Below are 20,244 nucleotides of genomic sequence, written 5' to 3' on the forward strand. Positions count from 1 at the left end.
AAAAAGTTTTGAATGGAGGTGCAGACCCCTTTGGAAATCGATTGTCTGTATCTATAGTTGAACTCTGTTCAGTCAGTTTTCAGTCAAAATCTTTCACGGACCCCTTAGACATAGTCCATGGACGACAGGTTGAGAACCACTGCTCCAGAGATACTAGTAGAATGGAAAACTCAAACTTCTGGAAACCAGGAAAAACAGAGTTAAGATACATGCCCACATAACCGTAACTCTGCCCTCTTTGAGCAAAGCCCCAATATGCATGTGACACATACTCTCAGTCTACCTTTACGCTGTTCTGATCAAGAGCTACCTACCCCTGCCATACATTCAAACATTTAACCTACTCCCTAGACAGAACACCACATCTGCTAAACTTTACAACCTCCTCAACACCTTTCACAACCCACTAGCCCCTATACGTACAATGCCATCTAACACAATATGTTCCCTTACCCTTCATTAAATGCAGAGCACACATCCAGCAAGACCAGCCCTGTACCCAGCCACTGACACAGCCTACACAGCGCTGCACTGAAGTGAGGCTGACTGGATCTCTCAAGGTACACTTTTCCCCATGATCAGATACATGGGGGTCAGGGAGAGGGGCTCACCCCCCGGGGTACAGTACAGCCCCTCAGATCACCTCCTATCACAATCACAGCTCTTCCAAACTGCTCCCACTAATCCCACGACCATTCAATGCAGCTACACCTAACGTAGTGAACACAGCAGCAGTACATGCAGATAATTCCCAGTGGCCATTGCCAGCTCCAAGGAGGCAGAGCACAAACCTAATTAAAACCCCTGGTTAGTCTCCATTAACATCAGACCTCGTTGCCTCCACATCTGACATGAAACTTTCCTTCCTAGTCCCCAACACTGTGTCTCAAGCTACGTCCTCCCTTCTAGTCAATCCTCGTGTCACTCAACATCTCCTGCGGCCACCCCATGATTCACCCTAAATCTTCCCTCTAGTAATACCCATTTGATTAGTAAATCATCCGTTCTAGTCACCACCCGATATCACACTTACTGACCACTCCACGAATTCCTCTCAGTCATCCCCCGACTTACCCGTGCTTTCTCTCACTAATCTTCGCCTCTCATCACATCGCTCGTTTCACCCTAAACCTTCCTGTGAGTCACACCCTGTACGTATCCCTGATCCCCACATCACCTCAAGTATCATCCCAATTCATTCCTAATGACCCCTTCGACTCTCACCCTCAATTTTACCTGCTAACCGTCATTCTGTCTCACCGTAATCTGGCCACTGCTAAACCCCCATGTTTCATAAATCAGCATCCCCATCAACCCTGTGTCATTCCCTCTTCATCCCCTCACTCTATTCTGCTGTATTTCACCCATAATCCTCCCCTCGAGTTAACACCCCATGTTTCACCCTAAATCCTCCTCCCTTATCGTAACTATGTCAATTATGTGTTTTGTCAGAGAATAGCCCAAAAAACGAAGCCTAACACCAAGCTTCACAGCCTTCCCCAGCTCAAAACAGCACGGTCCAACCGCCCAGCTGGCATTACCCGGAGTGTAAATACATACAAACGTTCGTAGTCAGATTGAGCACGTATTCCGGAACATGTGACGGGGCCGCGTTACCTGCCCACACTCATTCCAAGGGCCCTACTGCCCCCGCCCATGCAGAGACAGCGGGTCAGCATCGAGGAGAGAGGACACAAGGGGAGGAGGCTCACTCACAAAGCTGGAGAAGAGCTGATCGCTGATGAGTTGATGCACTTTCTGGAACTGCTCCAGATCCCCACTGCCCTGCCGCATGCACAAGTCCCTCATGCTCACAGCTGCCAGCACCTTCACACAGGCCGACTCCTGGGGTGAGGGACACAAACAGCAGTCAGTGCAATGATCACCCACTGCTGAGGGCTGTGCAGAACCCCTCCCACACAGCCAGGGACCCAGAGAACAGAGTCCCTTGCCTCCCCTTCCACTCTCACCCCAGAGAATGGGACCTGCCAGAGCTTGAACCCTCCTCTAGGAAAAGGGAATCACTGACCCCACCAGGCTGACTAGCGAGGGCAGCCCCAGTTGAGCATGGACTCACCCGGATATGCTGCAGGTAGAGGGAAAGGTCTCGGATGAAGGATTTGATCAGCCGCTCCTGCAACCGGAAATTCTTCTCCGTCTCCTCAAAGGCCTCATCCTTCAGCTGTGTTGGAGAGTGGCTCAAAGGGGTCAAATACAGCACTACAGTGTCCTACCCAATGGGAACTGCAGCTGGCCCTTTGCTCCCAGAGCAGAGACAGGCCATGGGCAATGCCTCCCTCCAAGGGAAGAGAGACTGAGGGACACTGACACCCCAACATACACTTACCCAGAGGGGAGAGAGGCCAGAGGAACTGACCCCTGGCTGTGTCTGTACCAGGCTCCCAATGACCACTCCCCGCACCATCTGTGCTGAGCTCTGGATCACCAGGCAGAGCCGCATGATGAGCATAATTGGAAGGGGAAGGCCAGAGGGGTACCAACCCCCTCCCTCCTGCTCCCACTGCCTGAAGTGGGCTCCAGCTGTGCGTGTAGATTACCTGGGGGGCGAAGCCTGTGAGGTGCTTGAGGTGGCTGCTGACACGGTTGGATTTCTTGATGATGGAGTGGAAGTTGAGCTTGGAGATTTTCTCCATGAGGCTGTCCTCATCCCCTTTTCGGTACTTCAGCACTAGGAGAGGGAGGAGCAGTAGTCAAAGCTCCACACCGGGAACAGCCCTGCAATCTCATCACCTACCCCTGGTGCTGCATATCCCCAGATACCTCCCTCTTCCCCTCTAGCCGCTGCATCTCCATCCCCCCGCCCACCGCATCACCACTGCCACCCCACAGCCCTGCTGTCACATCTCCACCGCAGCCCTGGCACCATGTCCCCCACACCCAGCTGCCACATCTTCTCTGCAGCTGCTTTCCCAGTCCAGCTGCTGCATCTCTCCTGCTGCCTCCCCGTTCCCGTGCCCAGCTGCTCAGGGGGTGCCTCCCCAGCCCGGCTCTGCGAGGCTGGCTCACCCAGGTCCTTGCGACGTTTGTATTCGTTGATGTTGACATTGATCTCTTTGACTGCAAGGACTGCAGCAGTGAGTGGTGCCTTGTCAGGGTGTGATTCGGGTGTGGCGCTCAGCAGCTCCATCAGCAGCAGTGGGTATCGCATCACCCTCTGCACAGGCTTGATGAGGAAGGAGCCCAGGTTGATGTAGTTTGTGCAGCCCCTTGGTAGTCAGGAGGAAAGAGATGCATCAAACTCCAATCCAGCCCCACAGAACAGGGCCTACCCTGTTTTGCACCCTTCCATCCTCACAGCTTCCCAGCCTCAACCCCCAGATTCACCAAGCTCCTAACAACCCAGGGGTCACCCATCTCAAACCTGCCACAAACTCTCACCCTGCAATCCACATCAGTCTCAAACTGCCCGGGCCCAGTGCACCACCAGCCCCTTCCTTTTACCACAATCCTGCCTGCCATCAATCCTGACCCCACAATCTCACCAACCCATCAGCCTCGCACCCTCCATCCCACTATCCTGGCTGTGCACCCCAGAGCCCAGATCCTAACCTAAACTCTACACAGACTGATTCTATATGAACTGTCTACACTGGACATACCTTGGCCCCATGGCCTCTCCATTGCTCTGCCACACTCCTGCAGACACCCTTTACGCCTCCCTCCTCTGCCCAGCCCAGCCACAGACCCACCAAACCCAGCCCCAGGCTTCTGCATTCACAGGCTCCATGCAGCACCATTACGTTTCTGCAGGCACGCACACAGCCCAGGGAAGGAGGATGTTAGTTGTGGGGATGGGTGGCAGGGCTGAGACAGACTGACAGGCATGCAGTGAGTAATGGGAAGGAGGCACTTACCACTCACTGTACAGGCTCCTGCAGGGCCGCAGAGGGTGGAAAAGCAAGGAAAGGAAGCTGGTTAATGGGATGATCAGGTGCAAGGCTCCAGCAGCCAGCACCTCTGCCCTGCAGTGACACTGGGAAGCAGCTGCCTGCTCTGTTCCAGAGCCCAGAGACTGAAGCTGCTGGCTTCAGGGGATTAGCCTTTTGTGACCCTGAGCAGGCAGCTGAGAACGTCAGCCAGGCAAGGAAGCCAGCGCCGTCATGCCACTGACCCGACAGGACCGAAGGCTCAGGAATCCTCGCCCCAGAGATGTGCTGCTCTCTGTAACCCTGTGTGACTGGAGGGACCCTGCAGGTATCCTGCCTGGGGTGGGAGCGGGAGATGAAGCATTCAGGCCAGGGGGCCTTTTCTACCGTTGTCTCTTCTCTTCTGCTAAGGCCTCAGAGACCAAAGGGACCTGGGCACCAAGACAGTCCCGTGTATTCTTGTAGGGGTAAAGAGAGAGTCTGCAAAAGGGGCAGGAAGGCAGGCTCCTGTCTCAGCATGCTCAGGATGAGGGGCAGAGAGGGGAAGGAGGCGGCCCAGACTCCTGGCCAGGATGTGGAGTGGGGAAGGTAATCACCTGAGGTTCTCCAGGGAGTCCAGCAGGTGTTTCTGGATCCTCTCGTCCTTCTCGTAGGCCTCCAGCAGTGCAATAGCCTCATCGTGGTTCTGGCAATACACTTTGTACACCTCTTCCAGCCCTGCCTGGTGCGCCAGGAATGCTGGCCCTGCGGAGAATGATGAGGCTGCTCAGTGACTCCTGCCCACCCTGAGCTCTGCACAGCACTGGTGCCTTTACAATCTCTATTTCTGTCCTGGCGAGATGCCCAGAGCTGTCCACTCCGCCTGCACACATGTTGCTTGAGGGGACGGCAATATCAGAGCACCCACGTTACTTTCCAATCATTCTTAATGCACCTGTACATCCTCCTGCTTTTCCGCCCGCTGCCGTCCCTGTGCAGCTGCTGGCACCGAGCGCCCCATGCCAACTCATTACTTATTACATGTATTAGGGCAGTGCCCAAAGGCCCTGCTACAACTGTGGCCCCCTTGTGCCAGGAACAAAAATACAGTCCCTGCCCCGAAGCCCACAGCCTGAGTTACAACAAGACACAACAGAGGCAGAAGCAGACACATGGGGGTGGGCAGGAAGACAAGGTGAACAGTAAGACCAGTTCACTTTGCCTAGTGGGCAGCAGTCTCATCTCCCCACCCTCCTGGCTATTATCCCTGGCTGTGCTCTGCGGGTATCACAGCACAGCAAAGGATGGACTCAAGGAGGAAAAGACACTGGCTTTATGGATGTGGACAGGGTTTTCACACACAAATGGGGAGGCCAGGGAGTCAGCACGGACGAAGAAGCAGGATTTGAGGCTGGCTCATGGCACAGTGGAGACAGAGGACAATAGCACGATGAGATCATAGCTCTGACTCCTGCATCTCTCCTCAGAGGGTCTGGCATGTTCAGAAACCCACCGAGTCCAGGGCAGTTCAGACTGTCTTTGCACACACATTAATGGACACGTACTCAAGCTGAGCTTTGCATGCCACTGTGCTGACTGCACTACCAACGTACAGTACTTCTATCTCTCTGGAGGTCCCCCTAATCCCTCTGGCATTTACCAGCTGAGTCCCCAGCAGATGTCAGCACCTCACTGGGCACTTCCTCCTCCCAACTGCTCTAGGCTCCACAGGACCCTCATACTCCCACCCCCACCATCCTGCCCCTCTCTCCAACCCCAGGGCAACTCGTTTGTCACAGGTCGGACGCAGCAAACCAAAAAGAGCTGAGTTCCTGGGAGTTCAAAGGAGAGAGCAGAGTGCCCAGCTCCGGCAGGAGACAGAAGGAGCAAAGGGTCACTAGGAGCAGAGAAGCCGCCTCTAGGGCGGAGAATAACCCCGAGGCATGTTCCAGGGCAGTCAACCATTGGGATGCACAAAGCCCAGGAGGGAATTGTGCCCCTGAGGTGCCCACTGTGCATGGCGGGAGGGGGAGTGGTGAGAAACTGAGCAGCCTTGAGGGTTTGCCATGACGAGGACAGAAAGGGGGTGGTAGGAGGTATCCCTGTGGGTGCTCTCATGAGGCAAATTGCCCATTAGCATGGGCTGTTGGGTGAGCTGCTGCCAAGGGGACTTCAAACTAGTTAGAACATGCTCACTAATACCTCAAAATACCTTTTATCCTAGTCAAGAAAAACCTGGAAAAAAATCAAAGGAGCCTAATGCCAGAGACCCCCAACGGCAGGATCCCTGGCCAGCCGAGCCCACGGAGGGGAGCAAGACAGAGTCTGGGGAGCTGCACCCTTGGCATGAGTGGAGGAGAGCACTGGGGCAGAGTGAGCTGGGCAGCCACGGAGAGGGGGAGGGTCACAAGAGAGAGGAAGGGAATAGAGTGGGAATATCCTGAGGTGCGCCAGGGCATTTCCAGTGAGACCCAGGACACAGTGAGCCTCCTGGGGGTTGGAGGGATCTGAATGTCCCAGCGCACAGACCCAGCAGACATGGAACGATTTCCCGGGGAAGCCTCCTTACTGGAGTCATTGAGCATGGGACAAAGACCTGGAGAACAAGCAGCAGGGCCCGAGGCTGTCCTGGCCCAAGGCGGTGAGGCAGCAGATGAGCTGAGACTGCCCCTTCCCCCTGAAACAGCTCCCCCTCTCCCCCGCCCCCACCCCAAAGGGTCCCAGGCCCTCGCCTGGCTTGGGAGAAGTAATAACAGACTCCATACCAACAGCATCCCCAGCCTCCAGGGCGCCCAGCAGCTGCTTGGAGAAGCTAATCACCATCTGAATATTTCCAAAGAGCCCCTCGAAGTCCACACTCTGCACCTGCAAAGATGGGAAGAGAGGCATCCAGGTGGGAGAATCACTCAAGGGCAGGCCCTGCAGTGACCTCACCCATGCCCCCCGCAACCCCACCACAGCGCCCCATGCCCCCCACAGCAACCTCTGCCTCGCACCCCCCATCCCCCCCACAGCAACCTCTGCCTCGCACCCCCGTCCCCCTACAGCAACTTCTGCCTCGCACCACCGTCCCCCACAGCAACCTCTGCCTCGTACCCTCCATCCCCCCCACAGCAACCTCTGCCTCGCACCCTCTACGCCCCCTACAGCAACCTCTGCCTCGCACCCCCGTCCCCCACAGCAACCTCTGCCTCGCACCCTCCAACCCCCCCACAGCAACCTCTGCCTCGCACCCCCCATACGCCCACAGCAACCTCTGCCTCGCACCCCCCATACGCCCACAGCAACCTCTGCCTCGCACCCCCCATACGCCCACAGCAACCTCTGCCTCGCACCCCCGTCCCCCCTACAGCAACCTCTGGCTCGCACCCTCCACCCCGCCCACAGCAACCTCTGCCTCGCACCCCCGTCCCCCCTAAGCAACCTCTGCCTCGTACCCTCCATCCCCCCCACAGCAACCTCTGCCTCGCACCCTCCACTCCCCCACAGCAACCTCTGCCTCGCACCCTCCACTCCCCCACAGCAACCTCTGCCTCGCACCCTCCATCCCCCCCACAGCAACCTCTGCCTCGTACCCTCCACCCCCCGACAGCAACCTCTGCCTCGCACCCTCCACTCCCCCACAGCAACCTCTGCCTCGCACCCTCCATGCCCCCCACAGCAACCTCTGCCTCGCACCCTCCACCCCCCCTACAGCAACCTCTGCCTCGCACCCCCGTCCCCCACAGCAACCTCTGCCTCGCACCCTCCAACCCCCCCACAGCAACCTCTGCCTCGCACCCCCCATACGCCCACAGCAACCTCTGCCTCGCACCCCCCATACGCCCACAGCAACCTCTGCCTCGCACCCCCGTCCCCCCTACAGCAACCTCTGGCTCGCACCCTCCACCCCGCCCACAGCAACCTCTGCCTCGCACCCCCGTCCCCCCTAAGCAACCTCTGCCTCGTACCCTCCATCCCGCCCACAGCAACCTCTGCCTCGCACCCTCTACGACCCCCACAGCAACCTCTGCCTCGCACCCTCCACCCCCCCACAGCAACCTCTGCCTCGCACCCCCGTCCCCCACAGCAACCTCGGCCTCGCACCCCCCATCCGCCCACAGCAACCTCTGCCTCGCACCCTCCATGCCCCCCACAGCAACCTCTGCCTCGCACCCTCCATGCCCCCCACAGCAACCTCTGCCTCGCACCCTCCATGCCCCCCACAGCAACCTCTGCCTCGCACCCTCCACCCCCCCTACAGCAACCTCTGCCTCGCACCCTCCACGCCCCCACAGCAACCTCTGCCTCGCACCCTCCACGCCCCCACAGCAACCTCTGCCTCGCACCCCCCATACCCCCTACAGCAACCTCTGCCTCACACCCCCATCCCCCCCCACAGCAACCTCTGCCTCGTACCCCCCATACCCCCTACAGCAACCTCTGCCTCGTACCCTCCATCCCCCCCACAGCAACCTCTGCCTCGTACCCTCCATCCCCCCCACAGCAACCTCTGCCTCGTACCCCCCATACCCCCTACAGCAACCTCTGCCTCGTACCCTCCATCCCCCCCACAGCAACCTCTGCCTCGTACCCTCCATCCCCCCTACAGCAACCTCTGCCTCGCACCCCCCATACCCCGTACAGCAACCTCTGCCTCGCACCCTCCACCCCCCCACAGCAACCTCTGCCTCGCACCCCCATCCTCCCACAGGCTGTATTCCAGCTCCAGTAACCACGACAATCTCTCATGCCACCAAAGTTAAAACAGATCAAAGGAGATAAGTTTTTACCCCACTGATAATTAATCTGTGGAACTCACATCCGAAGAAGTGAGCTGTAGCCCACGAAAGCTTATGCTCAAATTGGTTAGTCTCTGAGGTGCCACAAGTACTCCTTTTCTTTTTGCAAATACAGACTAACACGGCTGCTACTCTGAAAACTGCCACAAGACTGAGCCAAGAATTTGGCAAGATTCAGAAGAGGATTGGACACTTCTATGGAGAATAATAATGGTCCGAGTCACATAAGCCACAACAAAAATCAAACCAAACACTAAGTGACACAAGTTAGAGCGAAACATCCCACCAGGAGCAGGAGATTCCACAGCTGCCACTCGGGGAGTCTAGGGGGACTGAACCAGCCAGCCGGGGCCGCTGTCAGAGACAGGAACTGGACTCAGTGGACCCCGGATTTGATCCTGTCTGGCTGTTCTTGTCCCATCGCCTCATGCCATAGGCTCCCCACCTGCGCCTGCTGCAGAGGCACCATGATCTGCTCCACACACATCTCCAGGTCTCGGAGATAATCCCGTTCTGTCTGAAGAAGTTCCTCAATGACCTTCGACCTCTTCTCTAGCATCCTTTGCTTCTCAGTGGCAGCTGCGCCAGATGCTGCCTCCAGGGACACAGTTTGAGAGGAAAGGAGGGTCATTTCTGAAAGAAACAGGCATGGTCAGCTCCAGGGACTGACAGCAGATGGCCAGGCCCCCTTTGATGTCTGCATCCTCCATGGGTCCGTGACATCACCAAGGCACATGCATTGCCTGGACCCCGCCAGGGCAGAAATCTCCCCAAGCCCCAGGGCAGCTGAACCACCCTGAATGGCGAGGACCTTGGCCAGCAGGAATGCCCTGCCCTCAGGTTCCAGCCTGTTGAGGACAGACCCTGGCATGCTGGCATGTCCTGCCATGACTCCAGGAATCCTGAGGGCTCCAGGTCTGACCCCACGGGCTGCCCGGAGTGCTCCCGCTCTCACATTATGGTTATTTGTATTGCAGGAGACCGCTAGCGCCTCATTCGACTGGTGCTGCGTGGACACAGACAATCACAGCCCCCAGCTCACCTCCAAAGGGAGGCTGCTGCCAGGAGTCTATACACTTCAGCCTGAGGGGGACGGGAAATGCTGAAGGCCACCTTGGAATATGGTGCCAGTATTAACCACTTCCCTCCTGACTCTGGCAGCAGGCAAAACAGGTGAGCATGCCTTGCTGCACAGACCTCTCCCAGCCCCACAACGTTCTAGTTCCTGAACCCCCGGGGACCTGCCTGGGCTGCACCTTTCAAACACACAACTAGACCAGTGGCCAATCACCTAGTCTGGCCGGACTGGGAGATTGGAGACACTTACAGGCCCCTGCTGGAGTGTCAGGCCCTGCGAGTGGGGTTCGGATTCAAAATGGGTTGAATGCAAATGCTAATGAGCTAGGAAACACTGGCTGTTTAAAACTGTACGCTCCAGGCAAAGGGGAGGAGAAAACTAAGCCGACTCTGGCATACACACGAAGAAAATAGGCAGGGACTTGAGTTATCCCTTCTTGTGCAGAATGGGACACTGGGAACAACCCCTGCAGAGCTGACGTGTCCTTCTCCCCCTCCCCACCCCCTAGCCTGTCCCTCCACTGATCCCTGCTGAACTAGGCAGCCCACCTGCTTCCCCTTCCCACACTGAGGATGGGCCCCTTTCCTCCTTGTTCCCTTTGGGATGAGGATTGGGGAAGCGCTCAGCAGTGGGATCCCAGAAAGGAAGCACTGCAGAGCTACCTACCTGCTCGGGTGCAGGGCATGTCCGGGAGCCCCTGGCTCTCCTCTCCCCTGCACTGCCCCTCGCTGTGGGAACAGGGCCTCTATTCTCCAGCTCAGGGCATTTCCATCTGAATAGCCGAGAATGACTCCAGCAGCCACAATGGAGCCGGCAGGTGCCAAAGCCTGGAGCTGGAGTTCCTGCCCCAGGCAACTGGGACTGAGTACCAGAGCCCTCCATGGACAGGTAAGCTCCCCAGAGCATGGCATTTTGTCTCCATCATTTTCCCTTTGCTCTTTCCAGAGCGTGGGGCCCACACACCACACCCAGGAATGGCCTCCAAGTGCCCTGTGTGGGGTCTGCAGGCTCTGGCATCAGCTTCCAGGGAAGTGCCACAGTCCACACAACCAACCTCCTGGATCCTAGATGCCAAACGTTCCCCTGCTGCTACACCAAAGATAACAGGCCAGGCCAGACTCAGTCTGTGCACGCTGGACTGGCCATGACGAGGGTTGGGCCTGAGCAGATGCAGCCACTCGCATTGCCCTCATCCTTGGGGTCCGAGTGCACAGCCAGGGTCCAGGCTCCCTGCCCAGTGTCTCCCTCTGCTAAGCATCAAAGGGAATGCACAAACACGAGCAGAGCGGGGGAGACAGACAGACAGACAGACACACACACACAGAGCAGGACACACACACACACAAATGGACAGAGCGGGAGAGACACATACACACTCTCACAGAGGAGGACAGACACACAGTGGCAGAGCAGGACAGAAGGACATATACACACGCACAGCAGGACAGACATGCCCCTAGGCAGAACAATGCAGACAGACACACACAGGCAAAGTGGGACAGACAGACACGCACATGGGCGAGATGGACAGATGGCATTGTGCTACAGAGCAGGAATGGCCAGGGCTCAAAGCCCGACAGAGTGTGAAGTCTTGTCCTGGCAGACCAGACCTGCTGATGGAGCCACGGGGTCTGTCTCTGATACATGCCGGCAGCACGTGAATTGCGTGTCACCCCAATAAAGCACCCTGAATTGAGTGGACAGACAGAGCAGGCAGGCTAGGTGGCTAAACAGACACACCCAGGTAGATCAGGTGGAACACACGCACACACAGGCGGTACAGGGTCTGCAGGTGAGCATGTGGATGGGCTCCTGCCTCCCTGTCTGTGCCCTTCCTTGGCAGCTGCCTGCTTCCTGATTTTCCGTCCCACCTGATGCTCCTCAGCAGTCCAGCCCCCTCATTCTCAGGCAAGTTCTGAGACATTTTATCCATGCAGATTCTGGGGTCCCAGCAACTTTCAAGTACACCACTTGCCCTCCCGCCTGCTCTTAAAGGGGCAGCACAGGCCGGCCAGCCACAAAGCCTGCATCCCCATCCTTTCCCTGGGCCCCAGACTGAGTCCCTCATTCAGGGGCATTTCCTCCTTTGGGCTCTGTTTCTCTCCCACTTCTAAGCTCTGTCCAGAGCCTCCTACCCCCTCAGAGGATCTGCCTGCAGGAACTGTAGGGGATGCCCCTCTGCCATGTACATTGACCAAACTGGCAGTCTCTATGCAAAAGAATAAATGGACACAAATCTGACATCAGGAATCATAACGTTCAAAAACTGGTAGGAGAACACTTCAACCTCTCTGGCCACTCAGTAAAAGATTTAAGGGTGGCAATTTTCCAACAGAAAAGCTTCGAAAACAGACTCCAGCGAGAAACTGCTGAGCTTGAATTAATATGCAAACTAGATACCATTAACTTGGCTTTGAATAGAAACTGGGAGTGGCTGGGTCATTACACATATTGACTCTATTTCCCTAAGTATCCTCACACCTTCTTGTCAACTGTCTAAATGGGCCATCTTGATTATCACTACAAAATTTTTTTTCTCCTGCTGATAATAGCTCATCTTAACTAATTAGCCTCTCACAGTTTGTATGGCAACTTCCAACTTATCTCTATGTGTCTCTGTGTGTGTGTATATATATATATCTTCTTACTATATGTTCCATTCTAAGCATCTGATAAAGTGGGCTGTAGCCCAGGAAAGCTTATGCTCTAATAAATTTGTTAGTCTCTAAGGTGCCACAAGTACTCCTGTTCTTTTTGCGGATACAGACTAACACAGCTGCTATTCTGAAACCTGTATGGGATGGAGTTTCGGGCATAGTTTCCCACTCCATATCGCTTGGGTTTTATTGCTGCTGAGCTAAAAAGTCGCCCACCAGTTCCAGTGGCGTCTCTCAGTAACATTCAGGGACATACAGGCACAAAGTCTGGAGTTCCTCTCCTCCAATTCCATGCTAGAACCTCTCCACTCCAGCTTCTGCCCACTGCTGAAACCCCTCTGCCCCAATCAGTTCTTTGAACTCCCTCTTCTGTGTGGATCCAGCTGTCTTAGGCTTAGGGCTAGTCTACACTGGCAACGCAGCGCTTTAACATGGCTTGTGTAGTCATGGCAGAGCGCTGGGAGAGAGCTCTCCCAACGCTCTAAAAAACCCACCTCCATGAGGGGCGTAGCTACCAACCCCAGGAGCGTGGCTCCCAGCACTGGTGCACTGTCTACACTGAGGCTTTACAGCGCTGAAACTTGCTGCATTCAGGAGGGTGTTTTTTCACACCCCTGAGCGACAAAGTTGCAGTGCTGTAAAGTGCCAGTGTAGAAAAGCCCTTAGACTGTAAGCTGTTTGGGACAGGGACAGCTTTGTTCTGTGTTTGTACAGCTCCTAGCACAATGGGGTCCTGGGCCATGCCTGGGGCTCCTAGGCACTATGGTAATACAAATAAATTATAAATAATAACCAGTGCAGGAATGGAGCAGGATTTGCACTTGGAATGGGAGAAGGTGCTTGAATATGTAACAAAACCAGGGAAATGATCCTCATCTGTAGCTGCTTACGGCCCTTCTAACAAGCCAAGCCCCATGGGCGGCAGGTATTAAAGGCCAGGGGACGCTAGGCCTCCCCAAACAGCTGCCAACCTACTGCCTTTGACAGAACAGATGCCTGGGCTGTTGCCCCGCCTACCCCGAGGTCCCACTCCCACTCTTCCCCCACCTTCCCATCCCTGCTCCGCCCCTTCCCCTGAAGACCCCACCACCTGCCAAGTCACTCCTCTCCTTCACTCCCACAGTGGAGAAGAGGAGCAATGGCGAGCGGCTGGCGGGGAGGCCGAGTGGGAGCGGGGTTTGGGGCAGAATGTGGGCAGAGCGTGGGCAGGGCCTCGGGGGGAAGGGGCCAAACTGAGGTGGGCCTCAGGACAGAGCCATGGTCCAGGCACCAGAGGAGCTTCTGCTGCTCGTGCCAGCCTCCCCAAATGCTGGAGCCACCCACCGCCCAGGCCAAGCCCCACATTGCAACACAAGGTGATTCTGTACTAGAACTAGTCACAACTCAGAATTTTCATTTGGCAAGAAGTTTCATAGAAATCAATATGATTTCATGAAAAATTTTCCAACAGAAAACTACGATGACAAAAATGTTCCAATGCACTCTGTCCGCATGCACTACGCACTCACTCCAGTCTCATGCCACTGGGCTGGATCTCTGCTCCGGTGACTAGACACCCTGACAACCCCTGGTAAGCAGGCCTGCACCCTGCGGTATGTTCATTTTGGATGGTATCAAAGGCTTTATCTCGGCTCATCTTCCTTCCCCAACTTTCCCACCACTGCTAAGGCAGGATCAGCTCCCCCTTGACGTCAAGCTGTGCTCTGGCAGGGTTAGATGATATGGTGGTAAAAATGCTAGCAGCTGCCTGCAGCCCTGTTTGCACTCAGTGCTCACATCAGTGGGGCTGAATCAGTGCTAACAACGGTGGCTAATTTTGGGGCGGAAAGCTGCAGCAGCCAGAGCCGGGGGGCGGGGTCCATGCCCAGTGAGTCATTAAGCAGCCCAAAAAGAAAAGGAGGACTTGTGGCACCTTAGAGACTAACAAATTTATTTGAGCATAAGCTTTTTGCATACATCCGATGAAGTGAGCTGTAGCTCACAAAAGCTTACGCTCAAATAAATTTGTTAGTCTCTAAGGTGCCACAAGTCCTCCTTTTCTTTTTGCGGATACAGACTAACATGACTACTACTCTGAAACCTAAGCAGCACAAGTACATCCCACACAGCATCTTGCCAGCCCCTTGCAGAACTGGAGTTCACACCATCTCCACTTGAGGCCAATCTCTGACCATGCCCTGTCATTCAGGAATAGATGCCTCTAGGACTTGCATTCCTAGTGGTGCAGCTGGGATGTCCCCAGCTCATGTCTGTTCCTCAGACCCACTGCAAAGCTGAGAGCACAATGCCCAGAGACTCCCTTTAGCACCAGGACTCTGCACTTAGTGGCAAAAGTCTCCACTGTACAGAGGGGAAGTCCAAGTTCAGAGGCACCCAGAATGCAACTCCCTGTGGCAGAATCTACAAATCCTAACTAGACTGTGCAACCAAGTACAAAGGAGAGCTGGCATTAGGCTGTTTAGGGAACATATTCCCCTACTGCAAAGCTCCCTTGGGGCTGAACAGAAGCTCCCCAGGGCCCAGTAACCGCTGCTCCATGCTCCCCCCCTTTCACTAACATACATCTATATAGATCCCATTGAAGCTGCTCCACAGTTGTTCCCCCCAGCCCGCCCCTCTTCCCAGGATCCAATAACAGGTGCGTTGTTCTGGGATCCAGGAGGAGCAGGTGTCCTGCTCAGGAATGTGCAGAGAAGCGACACATGAATAACCAGCAACAATGTGACAGACATTCAGGGTAATTGCTGTCATAGCCTAAAAGAATTCTCCAGGTCCCTGCCCAGCCCTCTAATGAGCGGTGTTCTCCCATGGAACTGATGCCCCAGATAAGGGAAGAAATTCTGTTGGGATGAGACAGAGAATTTGCCTGTATTTATGCTTTAAGCCATGTTACTGCTTTTGGGGCATGGCTACACTTGAGAGCTTGCCGCAGCGCAGTTGCACTGATGCAGCTGTGCCACCGTAAGCTCTCTTGTGTAGCCACTCTAAGCTGACGGGCGACAGCTCTCCTGCCGGCTTAACGACTCCAGCCCCCGTGAGAGGCGGTAGCTATGTTGGTGAGAACTCTGCTAACACAGCACTGTCCAGGCCAGCGCTTAGGCCAGTGTAACTTAGGCCATGTCCACACTACCAGCTAAATCGGCACTGCTGCAATCGATGTAGCAGAGTTGATTTAGCGGGTCTGGTGAAGACACGCTAAGTTGATGGGACAGCGTCTTCCATAGATGTCTGTACAGCTATGTCAACGGAGAGCGTCTCCCATTGACACAGCATGGTGTAGACACCGCTGTAAGTTGACCTAAGTTACATCGACTTCAGTTACATAACTGAACTAGCTTAACTTAAACGGACTTACAGCATTAGCATAGACCAGCCCTTACGTCGCTTGGGGGGGCGGTATTCACACCCCTGAGCGATATAACTTCTGCCAACATAAGCTGTAGTGTAGCCTTAGACAGCTCAGCCCAGGGGCAGCTCACCAAATGGTAACTAAACATCTCAGCATAGAAGGGCACCTCCTGAATTGAAGAAAAAGCAGGAGCCGAATAACTTTACAGAACCAACAGCTGCCCCTCAGCAAACAGGAAAAGGGAAGAGAAGAGCCTGGATTCTCCCTTACCCAATGCCCAGCTATAGGAAGGAGGAGAGCGTCCTCAGCCAATGAACGGATTCCCGCCTATCAGCCACTCCACCTAGAGCGGGTGAGCAGACCCAGCTCTGCTGAGTTCAGTGGTTGCAGAAGGACAGAGCATGATAGGCTAGCCCTATGCTGTTCAGTGCCTCGTGCCTTAGAGCACAGTCAATGCAACTGAGGAAGAGTCGGTGTCACTAACTCTTATGCGCAAAGGCCCTTAAGCGGTCATGTGGCCACATTCTGCAATAGCTGCACTTCATGAGTGGTTTCAGGGTGCCCCAAATAAGTGCATTACTCATGCAGGCTAGGAGTCAAGAAGCCACTCCCAGATGAGCTCTCAAGCAGTGAACCTTATCAACCTGATTGTGGCAGATCTCATTGCAGAGGGCTGGAAGCAAACAAGCAGGATACTCCAAAAGTTTTCTGTCTCCTAGAAGCGATCTCTCCGATTCCCCAGACTGAGTTTCAGCCAGCTGCCTTGGGGCCCCCAGAATGAGTCTCAACTGAGGCACACATTTTTAGCGATTTAGGGTAATTAACCATTGGAACCAACCACCAAGGGAAGTGGTGGATTCTCCATCTCCTGATGTTTCAGATCCAGACCGGATGCCTTTCTGGAAGATATTGTAGTCAAACACAAATTATTGGGCTCAACACTGGGGTCACTGGATGAAATTTTTTGGTATTTGTTATATAGGAGGTTAGACTAGATGTTCTAGTTATCCCATACGGCATTCAATCTATGAATCTTTTAATCTAGGCTCCCCTCAGCATAAGGGCATCATATCAGGCAATAGGGTGGGGGCAGTTCCTCTTGCTTCAGCTCCTGCATAACTGCACATGGGAACCTGCTTTTATTTCTGGGCACCTCGTTACCAGAAAGATGCTGAGAAACTCAGCTCCCCAGACAAAGAGAGTCAGTTGGATACCATCACGATGCTGAGATAGGTTAGAGAGGTAGATGGACAGAGAGACAAACTGGAGGGAGACCCAAGAAGAGCAGCAACGATGATTGGGGGCAGAAGAAAGATGAGAACAGCTCAGTACTGTAAGCCACTTTCAGTCCTGGCTCAGCAGGTACAAATCCCCAACTCCCTCTGAAGGCAATGGGAGTTATACCCATAATTTGTGGGGTGAATCCAGCCCCATATTTCAATAAGGCCCAGGCAAGTGATGAGCATGGAGGCAAATAACAGTCTGAAAATATCTGTTGTTTAAACACCGAGAAGGGAGGAGTTATTTCAGGTGATAGATACCAAGGGTATCGACTAAGAAGGAGGTGGTGAAAGAAAAGAGAGAAAACTTAGGCCAACTCTCTGCCAGGGGATGGAGCTGGTTGGGGCACAGGGTCCCATAGGATGGGGTGGAAACCCCACCGCTAGGGATGAAACATCAGTAAACAGCACAGTACAGAACTATACTCCAGCGGCTCTTGAGAGAGGGACTGGATGGGACCCAAGAGGTGCCTTCCAGCTCTGGAATTTAAAAAATGTGATGTCCCAAGGACTAACTGGTGAGGCACATGGCAGAGAAAGGCTCTGTTAAAGGGAGCTTTGGTCTGAGGCAGTAAATTCAACCACACAAACCAGAGTCCAGTGACTAAAGGACGGGACATAAACCAGAAGCGTCAGCTCAGTTCTTGGAGAGGTGCAGCCCTTGAGTCAGCAGCCAGGTATGGGGAGAAGGCATCAAGCCATTTGCTCAGGGAGTGGTACACAATTTACTGTAGAATGTGTGACAACTTGACATGTGGCCAATGGGCTAATCTGTTTTATGTAATGGTGCCAGCAACTCTAGGATCTGCCAATCAAAGAACACTCCTTGTGTGAGTGTGCATGGATGAGTGGGAGAGCCAGAGCCAGTCAGGTTAGAGATATAGTGTACTGGGACATTGCCACGTTGGATGGCTAAATTCCCCATTCAAGAAAGCCAGTGTCCTGATGGAAGGAGGCAGGGGTCAAACTAGAACAAAACAGCAGGGTAGTCTGCCTTGAGTGCAGGGACTGGACTAGACGACCTCTCGAGATCCCTTCCAGTCCTATGATTCTTCCAGGCTCCATCCACTCAAGATGCTAGAACAAGACACCACTCAGTGGACAGTGAAGATGTGCTCCAGGGGCAGGGATGCTTTACTAGAATCTATGGGCTTGGCTGCCCTGCAGTGGGGTTTCATAGATTTATGGAGTCTAAGGGCAGAAGGAACCATTAGATCATCTAGTCTGATTTCCTATATATCACTGGCAATTCATGTTCACGCAGATACCCTTATATTCAGCGCAAATACTTTAATTAGATTAAAGCATTTCAGTCCTCAGGAGACTAAACTGTTATGTGGCCACAGGCGGAGACCAGGAGAGATCAAGGTAATACCAATGCCCAAGACACTTGAGACGGCAGGGAACTGATTAAGTGAAGTATGCCCAGATGATCCTAGCAGACAATCCATGCACATGCTGCGGAGGAAGGTGAAAACCCCCAAGAACACTGCCAGTCTGACAGGGGTAAAAATTCTTTCCCAGCCCCAAATCTGGTGATCAGATTGACACTGAGCAGGTAACCAAGATAACACCAGCCAACCTCCTAAGACAAAGGATTCTCTGTACCAAGTCACACCACTGATCCACCCCATTTGGGTCCTGCCTCTGGCTGTGGCCAACCTCTGGAGCTTCAGAGGTGGAAAGAACAGAGTGCATCAGGGAAAAAAACTTCTTCCTGATCCCTGCAGTTAACCAGTTAATGACATGAAGCATGGGATTTTAATATAGTTTATAATAATTATCATTATGGTCATTATTATAGCTTATAATGATTGTTATTAAACAATCACTTTGTAAGCCGTTAAAGATAATAAGGTGATAAGGAATAGCCAGCATGGATTTGTCAAGACAAAATCATGCCAAACCAACCTAATTTCCTTTTTTGATAGAGTTACTGGGCTAGGGGGAAGTAGTAGATGTGATATTTCTTGATTTCAGTGAGGCTTTTGACAGTCCCACATGACATGCTCATAAGCAAACAAGGGAAACATGGTCTACATTGAATTACTATGAAGTGAGTGAACAATTGGTTAAAAGACCATACCCAAAGAGTAGTTATCAATGGTTCACTGTTCAACTGGGAGGGTGTATTTAGTGAGGTGCCACAGGGGTCAGTCTTGGGTCATGTACTATTCAACATTTTCATTAATGATATAGATAACGGAATGGACAGTTTGCTTATAAAATCTGAAGGTGACACCAAACTGGGCAGGGTTGCAAGCACTCTGGAGTACAGGATTAAAATTGGAGGGTTTGACAAATTGGAGAATTGGTCTGAAATCAACAAGATGAAATTCAATAAGGACAAGCGTAAAGCACTTCACTGAAGAAGGAAAAATCAAATGCACAACCACAAAATGGGGAATAACTGGGTAGGTGGCAGTACTGCTGAAAAGGATCTGGGGGTTAGAATGGATCAAAAATTGATGTGGACAAACCGGACAGAATCCAGAGAGGAGCAACAAAAATGATAAAAGATTTAGAAAACATGACCTACGAGGAAAGGGTAAAAAAAACTGGGCATGTTTAGTTTTGATGAAAGAAGACTGAGGGGGAATGTGATAACAGTCTTCAAATATGTTAAGGGCAGTTATAAAGAGGACTGTAATAAATTATTCTCTAGGCCCACTGAAGGTAGGACGAGAAGTGATGGGCTTAATCTGCAGAAGTGTAAGACTGGAAGGGACCTCAAGAGGTCATCTAGTCCAGTCCCCTGCACTCATGGCAGGACTCAGTATTATCTAGACCATCCCTGACAGATGTTTGTCTAACCTGCTCTTAAAAATCTCCAATGATGGAGATTCCACGACTTCCCTAGGCAATTTATTCCAGTGCTTAATCACCCTGACAGTTACGAAGTTTTTCCTAATGTCCAAACTAAACAACGCTTGCTTCAATTTAAGCTCATTACATCTTCTCCCATCCTCAGAGGTTAACCAGAACAATTTATCTCCCTTCTCCTTGTAACAACCTTTTATGTACTTGAAAATTGTTATCACATCCCCTATCAGTCTTCTCCAGACTAAACAAACCCAATTTTGTCAATCTTCCCTCATAGGTCATGTTTTCTAGACCTTTAATCATTTTTGTTGCTCTTCTCTGGACTTTCTCCAATCTGTCCACATCTTTCCTGAAATGTGGCACCCAGAACTGGACGCAATACTCCAGCTGGGGCCTAATCAGGACCACGT

At 53.3% G+C, this 20,244-nt stretch overlaps 1 protein-coding gene across 6 annotated transcripts in view; it reads right to left on the reverse strand.

The window, feature by feature from the left end:
• The window catches only part of LOC102947521 (dynamin binding protein), an 82,838-nt gene that overhangs the window by 14,306 nt on the left and 48,288 nt on the right, over positions 1 to 20,244 (reverse strand). For 4 of the 6 annotated variants that reach the window (XM_037903605.2, XM_037903606.2, XM_043552396.1 and 1 more), the window contains 8 exons: positions 9,093 to 9,280; positions 6,632 to 6,731; positions 4,484 to 4,631; positions 3,876 to 3,893; positions 3,028 to 3,227; positions 2,559 to 2,689; positions 2,078 to 2,182; positions 1,717 to 1,845 (listed from right to left, as the gene is read on the reverse strand). In XM_037903605.2, coding sequence (XP_037759533.1) covers positions 1,717 to 1,845; positions 2,078 to 2,182; positions 2,559 to 2,689; positions 3,028 to 3,227; positions 3,876 to 3,893; positions 4,484 to 4,631; positions 6,632 to 6,731; positions 9,093 to 9,280 — 1,019 coding nt within the window. Of the gene's footprint in view, positions 1 to 1,716; positions 1,846 to 2,077; positions 2,183 to 2,558; positions 2,690 to 3,027; positions 3,228 to 3,875; positions 3,894 to 4,483; positions 4,632 to 6,631; positions 6,732 to 9,092; positions 9,281 to 10,391; positions 10,426 to 20,244 lie in introns of those variants that run through there. The other 2 variants (XM_043552397.1, XM_043552395.1) reach the window with 2 other exon arrangements.

The sequence above is a fragment of the Chelonia mydas genome, chromosome 7 (assembly GCF_015237465.2).
Source record: "Chelonia mydas isolate rCheMyd1 chromosome 7, rCheMyd1.pri.v2, whole genome shotgun sequence".
NCBI lineage: Eukaryota > Metazoa > Chordata > Testudines > Cheloniidae > Chelonia > Chelonia mydas.